The sequence below is a fragment of the Phaenicophaeus curvirostris genome, chromosome 1, assembly GCF_032191515.1.
Source record: "Phaenicophaeus curvirostris isolate KB17595 chromosome 1, BPBGC_Pcur_1.0, whole genome shotgun sequence".
Taxonomy (NCBI): Eukaryota; Metazoa; Chordata; class Aves; order Cuculiformes; family Cuculidae; genus Phaenicophaeus; species Phaenicophaeus curvirostris.
The window spans coordinates 125,873,273-125,883,804 of record NC_091392.1 but is presented as its reverse complement, the minus strand read 5'-3'; the positions used below and the strand labels follow the sequence as shown (position 1 = coordinate 125,883,804).

Genomic DNA, 10,532 nt, shown 5'->3' with positions numbered 1-10,532 from the left:
ACACGTTGTTTTCTTTGAAGTATATGAGCACCTTTGGGGTTTGGTGTTTTTTTTTTCTGCCATGTATATCTCCCTAAATCTTATGTTTCTTGGATTATTCTTGACATCTGAAATATCTGTTATAAAATAACAGCTAAGCCTTCTTCCTTGGAATTTCTTCAGCTTTCCAGAAGCTTTTATATGTGTTCGTAACTTATTCAAGAAAATGGAAAAACAGTTTCTTACCAAGCAATTCCAGAGCAGAAAAATGCCTGGAGATACAGCTTGCTTGACTGATTAACTTCCTTATTAAGTAATAAATCAGGCCCTAGGTGGTCAGAATTTTGCTTAGAACTGACGTAATTTTCTTTCAGATGAAGAATTTATTTTAAAATTTTAGATGAGAAGAAATCTGTGTTGTACTTTCTTGCTCCTTACCCTTTGCCATGATAGGATACTCAGAGGAGCTGAATGGTTAATTAAGTAGCTCCACACTGCAAAATCTGTCAGCATGTACTGCATAATATTTGACAGTAGCCGTCTGTGGAATGTGAAGTGAGAATAGCTGCAGCAGCAGTGTAATTAAGAATAATGGCTCCAGGACACAGGTTTGCGTGGGAGAACAATTTGTAATAAGGGATCAGTTTCTCATTATACAGTTCATGCCTTTTTTTAGACTGTTGTAGGCTCATTGAGTACTTAAATTTGTTCCTGTCAATGAAAGAGAAGTCTTGCAGTAGACAGTTTTTAATTTAAGTCAGGCATACAAAGTATGCCAGGCATGCTTAACAGGGAAAATTAAACGTTTGGTGTTTTTTTTGTCAGGTTGGTTTATATTCATCATCTAACTCTGAGGCTGCTTTTACTTTAAGATTTGGTACCATCTCCTCTAGTAACAAAATTAGGTGAGTGTAGTAAATAATGCCTACTGTATTTTGTCCAAAAGCATTAGCCATTCAGAAAACTTGTTACAGCAATCTGAAAACTCCTCTCCGTCTACTGACTTGGATAGTTGTTTATGTCTTAGGCCCAAATTATGCTCCTCGTAGTCCCAAGGCATCAGGCACGTCACTTTGTTTCTAGTAGCGTGCAGCTAGAAGACTTGATTTCAAAGTTTTAAGATGATTTTCCTTTTTTACCTGTCACTGTGGAGTCTTTTCTTAGAAATGAAGAAATAAGCAGCCCCCTGTAAGTACGGTTTCTTTTTTCAGAGGGAAGCTTCAGTTCTGCCAGTTTGCAAGGTCAGGTGTTGGTCTGTGTTTTGGTATTGGGAAGCTTTTTAAGGATCAAGTCCAACTGTCAGCCCAACACCACTGTGCCTACTAAACTATGTCCCAAAGTGCCACATCTACATGTTTATTGAACACCTCCAGATAAGAAGACTCCACTGCCTTTCCTGGGCAGCCTGTTCCAATGCTCAACCACTCTTTCAGTAAAGAAATTTTTCCTAATAGCCAATCTAAACCTCCCCTGATGCAACTTGAGGCCATTTCCTCTTGTCCTGGCACTTGTTACCGAGGAGAAGTATGTTTTTCCAGTGTGTTTGAATGCATTTTATCTGGCTATTGCTCTACGTGCTTAATGATGGAGAATGCTGACTTCCTAAACATCATGCTTAGCAGCAAGAGAACTGAAGTTTCTAGATTCTTGATGGCATATAAAAGTATTTTGTCAAGGTACTCGATACACAGCTGTCAGTGCTCAAATATATAATTAATCTTTCTTCAGCTGTTTATCAAGAAGCAAAGGTAGGTAAAATATGCAAAAAGATCATCTTAGGCACTTCCCCGTGGGTATAATTTCATTCAGTTTACGGGTGAAGTCAGTTCTGCAGGTGGCAGGGTAGCGCCACCACTCTTTGTGTAACGGCCAACTGCATTTTTAATTAGCTCCTATATAGTTAATTGCTGTGTGCTTGAATTCCCAGAAACTGGAAGTGGAAAGGTGCCAGAATAGAGGGGCTTGACCTCATGTCATTGTTTTTTCTTAGATTTCTTTAGAAGATACAGACTGTGAGCTTGCTGGTGTTTTCTGTGGTTCTCTGTTCTCTGTGCATCTGTGACCCAGGTATGTGCTATGGCACCGTTTGAAGAAAAGGCACCTTGGGAGGAAAGGAGATAGAAAAATAATTAAATCACCCAAGATTTCCTATGCTGTTTGGGTTAATGTTTAGATTGGAACCCACTGCTTTAGGGGGAATCCGGTTAGTTCTTATACAGGATATGCCTTAATGCCATTTTCTATTTGCATGTGAGCAATATGAATATTTAAGATGTCCTCCTTATTCTTTTCTGGAAAAAATGCACATGTTTGGTAGAGATGTTTTACATGAGCAAAACTGAAAAAAAAACCCAAAAACCCCAGACATTTTCTCCAAAGGTATTTTTCGTATTTTGTTTTGGCATTTGCCTTTATCACATATTGTAGCAGTACAAACTGAAGACGCTGTTAAAAAAGAACCTAGTTAACTTTTCCACTGATGATACGAAGTATCTTAAGTACAGCCAAGTAGCAAAGTAACTTGGTTCCTACTGTTTTTATGCATTAGTTTTGACATTGAAAACCTATAGGCTGGTTATGGCATGTACTATGTTGAAATAACACAACTCTGTTGATATCCAAAGCCAGTCACTTGTAAAGGACGGGTTATAATTAATCTACTTTTCCTTAGTAGATGATGGCTTTGCAGTTTACAGTTACGTTATTTTATGGAAAAACAGGTTTTGTTTGTTTGTAGGGAAATACGATGAGAGAATGATGGAATAGGGTTAGAAAATTACACAAAGAAGCCATAATTTATTGTAACAAAGCTGTATGTAGAATTCGAAATACGTGAGAGACTTGATGTGTTCATGCATCCTAATCAGTGCCACCAAGTGGGATTTTTCCTTTGGAGTGTTCCTGCCTTGTACACTTAGGCAGAGTAATTGTTTTGTGGTAATGGACCATATTCTTTCTGATTAGGCCAGTTGAACATTTAAAAAATTAATTTATTGCTGGGTTCTGTAAATGTGAAAAATTTGCCTTGCAACCATAATTTTTTGCTTGTTTCCCACAGTCATTTAAAATGAAACAAAACAAAAACTATTTGGATTTCTGGATTCCCAGCTTTCCTGTGCCTGTGTGATTTTTTGGGGTTTTTTTTTGCGCCCTTTCTAACAATCAGAGTAGTTTGGGCTGGAAGGGCCCTTAAAGACCACCCAGTTCCTCCACCCCCCTGCCATGGGCAGGGACACCTCCCACCAGCCCAGGCTGCCCAAGGCCCCATCCGACCTGGCCCTGAACACCTCCAGGGATGGGGCAGCCCCAGCTTCCCCGGGCAACCTGTGCCAGTGCCTCGTCACTCTCATGGTGAAAAAAATTCTTCCTAATGTCTAATCTGAATCTTCCCCTTTCCAATTTAGAGCCATTCCCCTTCATCCTGTCACTCCATGCCCTTTTAACAGATTGATTTCCATTTGATTTCTGAGAACTGTTAGAACTTAAGAAAGATGTCAGCCCAGCCATAAACCAGCCATGAATAACTGCTGGAGCAGGAAAATTTGGACCCCTTATTTGAGTTTTAATGTGGGAGCCTGCTGGGAGATCCAGCAGTGACTTCTCATAGGAAGAAACTCGGTTGTTGCTTGAGTCTCGGTCCTGTGTTCCACAGTTAGTGCAGTGAAGATGCGTTTCCAAAGGCTCTCAGCTATTTTTATTCTGTTCTGTATCGGTCTCCTCTCCCTCAGGTGGAGCTGTGAGGCAGTGGCCTTGATTTCCATTTGGATTAGAAATGCTAATTCTGCCCTTCCTTGCGCACACCAGGAAAGGGCCTGCCCTTCAGAAACAGAAGGGCAGAAAATATTTGTGTGTGCACGCCTGGGGAACACGAGTTGTGTTCTGAGAGGAAAAAGATCGTTCTTCAAAGTAAGATCAGAACAGGAGTTATTAAGATAGCCTGAAAGAGGCAGAGTCCAAGGTCCATTTTCTGGTCCACTTTCTGCTCTGTTTTAGGAGAAGTTCAGAGATCTTTATGCACCATGATCTACTGAAACTGCCGCTTAATTATGTGCTATCATACAGGACTCTTCCCACATGATGGCTTATTACCCTTTTTTTTCTTTCAAGCAAATTTTTTGTAGTGTCAAACCCTCTGTTCCTGCTGAGAGCTCAGTTGGTAGGGCTTGTGTTGGTTCAGGGAACCTTCTTGTCCTAAGGGGATTTCCCGTGCATCAAAACAAAAATCTCCTGTGGCCTCAGGCTGAGCTGAACACGCCACGTGCTCATGGGGATGCAGCACTGGGAACATACCAGGTGCCTTCTGTTGGCAGAAGTCATTCTCGGGCTTTGAAGAGGAAGAGCAAGTCGTGCGGTTGAGGAAGCAAAGCCCCAAACGTCATGTGCCGAGGGGACTTGAAACAGATACACCTTGTTTAGCAAAGGTGGAGTGGGGAAGGAGGTGCTGGAACAGGCTGCCCAGGGAGGTGGTTGAGTCACCGTCCCTGGAGGTGTTTAAGGCACGGGTGGATGAGGTGCTAAGGGACATGGTTTAGTGTTTGATAGGAATGGTTGGACTCGATGATCCAGTGGGTCTTTTCCAACCTGGTGATTCTATGATTCTGTGACCTGCTGCCAATGTGGACTTGAGCTGTTTTACAGTCATCTCTTATTTACTCTTGCAGTGTACGCCTGTGACCACTGGCTGAGCGAGGTGTGAAGCCTGTCCTGCCTCCAGGCCAAAATCACCTCTGCCTTTTCAGGGGGAGAGAAAGTGGAAGTGAATAGCAGCATTTCCAGTGAGGTGACTTACAGATGTAAGAGGGAAAGCTGTGTGGATCAGGAGAGCAGCAGTGTTCAGGAGAGAGTAGAATGGGCAGTGCTGGGTATTTATTACATCCTTGATGAACGGTTCAAGCTCTGGGCCAGTCCCCTTAGGAAGTCAGGATTCCTGAGCAGTTTCTGTAGCTTTACTTGAAATGCCCCTTTCCCGATGTTAACTTCATCCAGCTTCCAGCAGTCAGCACTGCTTTGTGCCATTAAATATATTTTCTTTCTCTCAAGAGTTATATCCCTAAAATAACTGGAAATTAATTTTTAATATGCACACAAAATTATGGAGGTTTTTTTGATGTTTGATTTATCTTTCTTGAGGCTTTTGAGTTAAATCATCCCTGTGAGGGGAGGTTACATGATGTTATATTTCATGCCTAAATGATGAAGAATTTAAAACTAAGGAGATGCTGAGGATGTTTCACAAGAGCTCTGCCTTGAACTGCAGAAAATCACCTCGACCTATTCAGTTACATTGCAAATATTCTCCGACCTGTTTTATATGAGTTCGTATGAACTTAGAGCAGGGACTTACCAACCACCTCCAGTTGTGCTCTTTGCTGGTGTTTTCAGGGTTTCTGTGGTGCAATGAAACGCCAGTTATGAAACTGATAATGCTTTGCAGTTTGTACTACTGGATTTAAAGTTTGTTTCGGATCTAACACAGTGGTTATTTGCTGCAGCTCCAGCTTTGTGTCCCCTTGCCAGAATGTTCCTGACTCGGTGATGCCTCCTGTTGTCCCTGGGTGTAGATGAGGCCCATGTGGACAGGGGGTTCTCATCGTCTTTTCCCAGGGCGCTGTCAGCAGCGCAGGCGAGCGTGTGTGGCTAACAGGCAGTGAGATTGTGGGGAGGCATCAGTGGAATGTGGTGGTTCTCATGGGGCTGCGGAGGCAGCTCTGTGTCAAAACAGAGGTGGGACTGCAGCTGGGCTGACTTTCCTGGTCGTGGGAGCGTGTGAGGATGTCCCATATCTCCCAAGTCTTGTGAGACGCCTCAAAACAGCCTCAAAATCATCTGAAGTTATAAAGCTTGTATTAACCAGGGACCATTTTGGTGTGGACTCTGCCCTTAAATAGTTTCTCTGCCGTGCTGAGTGACTTGAAAATTTGTTCTTATTCTGCAGTTAAAAATACTTTAGCTGGGAAGTCCTAAGTCCCCACCTGCTGGTTCAGCTTCTTCCTGCCTGAGGCAGGACTGACAATAAATAGATTATTTAAAAAAAATCTTTTCTATGGATGCTGCTGTAATAATTTCTTTCTTACAGAAAGGACAGAAGGGGAAGGGCGCAGCAGGAATACTCAGGCAGATTGGAGGAAGTGTCAAGTCCCAAGGCCAGTGTCAGGAGTTGTCCCTGTGGCTAATGTTTTGTGGTAGAGTTTTGTGTAAACCTGGCACAGCTGCAAACCATCCTGGCACAGGGAAGAGCATCTCAGCTGCTGCTGGGGGTGGTTTGGAGAAGCCCTGAGCCAGGATGGCTACAAAAGCATTCCCTCTTCCTTCCAATCGGAAGTAAAACCATGCCTCCTAAATCCACTGCCCCCTGGAGCAGAGGGTAAGGGAGGTCTCAAACTTGGTGTCTGCTGCTCCACCTTTTACCTTGCAGCCAGAAAAATGTGGGTGCAGATGAGGAGAGAGGTGATGCCGTGAGGGCAGAGAACGTTAGCAGCAACTTGAGAGCAGCAGGATTTGGGGCAGGTTGGTGAAGTTGCTCTAGTGGCATTTGTTGGAGTGGAAAGCCGTGGGGCACAAAGGACATGGATAAGTGGGGCTTCTGAGGGTTGTGTTTATGCATCCCAAGGTGCTTTAAAATGAAGGGGGAGAGGCAGCAGTATCTGCTGTACAGTGTTTATTTTTCATGTGGAGCTTGGCTGATAAATAGGACTGAATTAAAGCAACACTCGTGAAAAATAAAACCCAACCATGATTCAGAAGTGCAAAATTGCTCTCTGCGTGTCCAGAGACAGTGAGGTTCTGGTTTGCTGGAGACAGCACATGGATATTGGTGTCTGTACCCCCAGGGCAAAGGCTTCAGCTTATTAATATCCTAAATGTGAAAGGATGTCTGGTACATCATATGGCTTCATTGCTGGGGAGCCCCCTGTGACTCTGAGAAACAGCTTCTGTTCAGAAGAGATCACTGGTGAGTTTTTCTCCAGTTCCTATTTACAAGTCATGGTGCTTCTTCCACTGAACAAAGGCTGCTGAACAGTTATGTGCCATGAAATTAAAACAAACAAAAACAAATGATAAAAGCCAAGAACAACGAACACCTGCCCATCTCCAGTACATTTGGCTGTGGCTCCTGGTATAAACAGCACCAGTAGAGAGCAGAGACGGTTCCTGTGGTAGTGGAGCAGCGGTTTGCGATGGGTAGACTTAAGACTTGCAAAGGATCAGAAAAAAAAATAAGTGCATCCCAGGTATGAAATTACAGTAACAGGTTGCCTAAGGCTGAAAAAGGTCTCAATTGCATCGTCCCATCGGGCACACGGCTGGTGGCAGCTGAACTGGCGGTAGCTCTCCCCTTGCTCTTTGCAGTGAAAGTCACAGTTCACCCTATTACCTGTTCATCTTTTTTCCTTTTTGCAGTTCTGTGAAGAAGGAACTAGCTCAACTCCAGAGGACAAAGCACGCCACGAGATGTTATGTATTCAGTCTTCCTGAAGCCAAAGAAGTGTCTGGGAAAGCGTTCCCAAAGAAAAACTGGTTACCTAGCGGTTGGGGAGGGATGAAAGCTGTAGGGAACTAATTTGGTGCCTGGTACAAGGGTCATTTACCTGCCTGGAAAAGCATCTGGAAGGGAAGGAGTGAAAGTTTACCTACTAGGTCACTCGGTGAGGTAAGGATGGTATCCTGGTGGTGTGACTGCCAGTAGGCGCTGCATCCTGTGCTCAGGCACACGGGCATCTTCTTCCTTCATCTCTTTTCCAAGAGCTGCTCGGAGCCCTCTCTCTCCCAGGCATTCTCTGTTCTGCCTGCGCAGGGAACCAGCAAAGTGCTGACTGGTGCTGCCCACGGGGTTTGCAGCTCCAGGCAGCAAGTGGCACAGTGGTGATTTTGGTGCTGTGACCCTGTGCCCAGGCTGCTGGTGGGACAGGCAGGTGGTGGCAGCCAAGCTGGTGCTGGGCTGGAGAGCCTTAAATGTGCCTGTGCACGGAGGCAGCTTCGCCAGGCAAGCCCAAAAGCGAGCTTGCGTCATTGCTTCGCAGCCCTCCCCCAGCCATGCGGGCTGGGTGTTCCCTGCAGCTTTCTGAGCTGTGGGGCAGGGCAGCCTTGGGGCCTTGGTGTCCCCCAGAAAACCTGCAAACCTACAGCCACCTCACCAGGTACCAGCTGAGGGACCTGAACGGTGGAGCTGGACATCAGGCGAGCTTGGCTTTGCCCAGCGGGAGGGGAGTGGAAAGCTGCACTCATGCTGCCCTTTCTGTGGTTCTGCTTTGGACTGTACAGCTGTCGTGGACAGAGAAAGGAAATCCTCATGCTTAATCCTGTTTAAAAGATTCTCTGTTGTTTTTTCCAACTCTTTCTCCAAGTTAGGGTAGAGGAATGGTCTTGGGACCCCATCAGGGGTGGAGTGTGAGTTCATCTTGATTAGCGTTTGATGAGAAATTCGATTACCTGGCTGCACAGCGTGTGAGGACAGCAGCACTGTTTGTGCTCTTCGTTTGGCGATACGTAGTGGGGAGCAGCAGGGCTTCCTAGAAGGCCACATCCCGAGGCCCTGGGATCCCACATTTGTGTTTTAGAATTCACCAGGAAAAATCACCAACATCTTGAAACTATCTCCTACAACACCACATTCCAGCCGGGGCTGTCTTTTCATTCACTTTCTTGCCTCTCAAGCTTCAAGCCAGGGGGCAAAACAGAAGTTATCAGGCAGCTGTTCAGGCACTAGGAACACAGAGAGCGATTCGATGAAGCGAATGCAGCCCGACTCTCTACACGCACCCTGTACAGGGGGTTGGTCAACAAGCAGCATTCAATTGCTTGAATATATTAAATGGATTTCCACCAGCTCGGTTGGAGCGCTCTCCGTTTCACTGGTGTGGTTTGGGGTCTGGGCAGATTCCATTAAAAAAAAAGAAAAAAAACGTTATTTCCTGTTTCTGAATGTATTTGCCACAGCGATGCCTTTTCTTCACGTTCCAGAAGAGCTCAAGGTTAGCGCAGCCTGGTACAACTGCATCTCCTCCATCCCCAGGCTGCAGCATTCACCGCGTGCCGGTGCGCTGGATCAGGAGCTGACGGGGCTTCTCCCGCCAGCCCCGCTCAGTGCGGAGTTCCCTGCTGGCCCAGCAGCTGGGAGCAGCAGCGCAGGGAGAGGATCTTGCACAAAGGTGCGTGTTTTTCTGTCAGTGCCCAGTACCACGTCTGGCAAGCGCTGCTAGCCAGGCCTACAGGCACTGTGAGGGAGTGGGGATGGGACAAGCTCTTCCTGAGACCTCCCTTGCTGTGCTCCAGTCCGTTTTTGACATCTTCTCCCAGAGCACATTCCCTGCTGTCAGAGATACCCCAGATGTTCCTCACGCTTCTCCCCATCAGCGGTTGAGTTCACAGCTTGTTCTTCTGTCTCATGGTTAAAAAAATAGATCTTTTTATTTTACTTCTCATCCTCGTCCCCCTCGCTCATGCTGCTGAGGGAGGCAGAGGCAGCTTTTGGAGAAGAGGGAGGGGAGGCTTTATTGAAGACCCAAGGTGGAGATGGAGAGCGGGATGGCGAACGGCCTCGTGTAGGACTGCTGTTTGGGCTCTGCCGGGGAGAAAAAGCCTGGAGCATTCGTCCGCTTCGTTCCTGGAACATCTGCTTCTGCAAAAACAAAGTGAAAAGGCGCTCTTTGAGTAACGCATGGAGGGGAAAGGTAAGTCTGTGGGCAGGCACAGGGGCTGTGCTGCGCTGTGCCTCCCACCTGGGATAGAGCAAGGAGTCAGAAGATCGACTGCCGCTCTGAAGTGTGGCCGGTTCAGCCCACAGTTGGCCTTTCCCTCTTCTACTGTGCCCATAATAACCCAGCTTTCACATTACAAGTTTTTTCTTAGATCAGACGCCTCTAGTGTAAGAATACTGTGCGTATTATCCTAGCCAGCTAGGGGGACTCCCTTTGGGTTGTATCTGTGTTGGTCACACTGTCTCAAAAAGTCAGTTTTCCACCTGAACTCCAAATTTTCCTTGCTCCCAAGACCTTTTCCTTTTGGCGTGCTGGAATGGACCAAGCTTCTTTGCTGGCCCAGCCCTTATTCCCCTTTCTTAAGGGAGACAGCCCGGTGTCTGCCAAATACTGGCAGCCACTTCCCCTGCTACTTGGAGCAGGCACCACCCAAACACTTAAACTGGGAGTGGGAATGTCAGAATTCAAATGTCTTTGTTGAAAAGAAAAACACGTGCAGGTTCCATGTTCTGCTTTGTGCTTTATTGTCATTTTTTGCTTTGTAAAGCTGTGTGGAGGCCTGCCCGGAGCTGGTAAGGTGGAAGAGAGCACCTTTTCAGTCAAGCAATCTTCCATGCTAAGGCAAATGCTGCTACTTGTTAGCCCCTACGTGTCCTTGCATTAGGCGGCTGGGCCGTGTTACAGGATCTAGCGCGTGTTGCGTGGCTGCTGCAGGCTTCGTGTGGAAAATGCCGAATGTGAGTGCCTTACTGCTCCTTGTGGGGATGGGGAACAAGAAATCTCAACCTTGTCTGGAGTACTGAGAGTTGGATTGCCGGCGATGCTCGGCTGGAATAAAAGAGCCAGCCCAGATAA

The 10,532-nt window shown here is 46.1% G+C and overlaps 1 protein-coding gene across 3 annotated transcripts in view; it reads right to left on the bottom strand.

Moving 5' to 3' along the window:
* Window positions 1–6,628: 6,628 nt before the first annotated feature.
* PCYT1B (phosphate cytidylyltransferase 1B, choline) overlaps window positions 6,629–10,532 on the bottom strand; it is a 47,166-nt gene continuing 43,262 nt past the window's right edge. For 2 of the 3 annotated variants that reach the window (XM_069873732.1, XM_069873723.1), the window contains exon 8: window positions 6,629–9,598. In XM_069873732.1, coding sequence (XP_069729833.1) covers window positions 9,392–9,598 — 207 coding nt within the window. In that variant the 3' untranslated portion in view covers window positions 6,629–9,391. Of the gene's footprint in view, window positions 9,599–10,187; window positions 10,506–10,532 lie in introns of those variants that run through there. The other variant, XM_069873741.1, reaches the window with a different exon arrangement.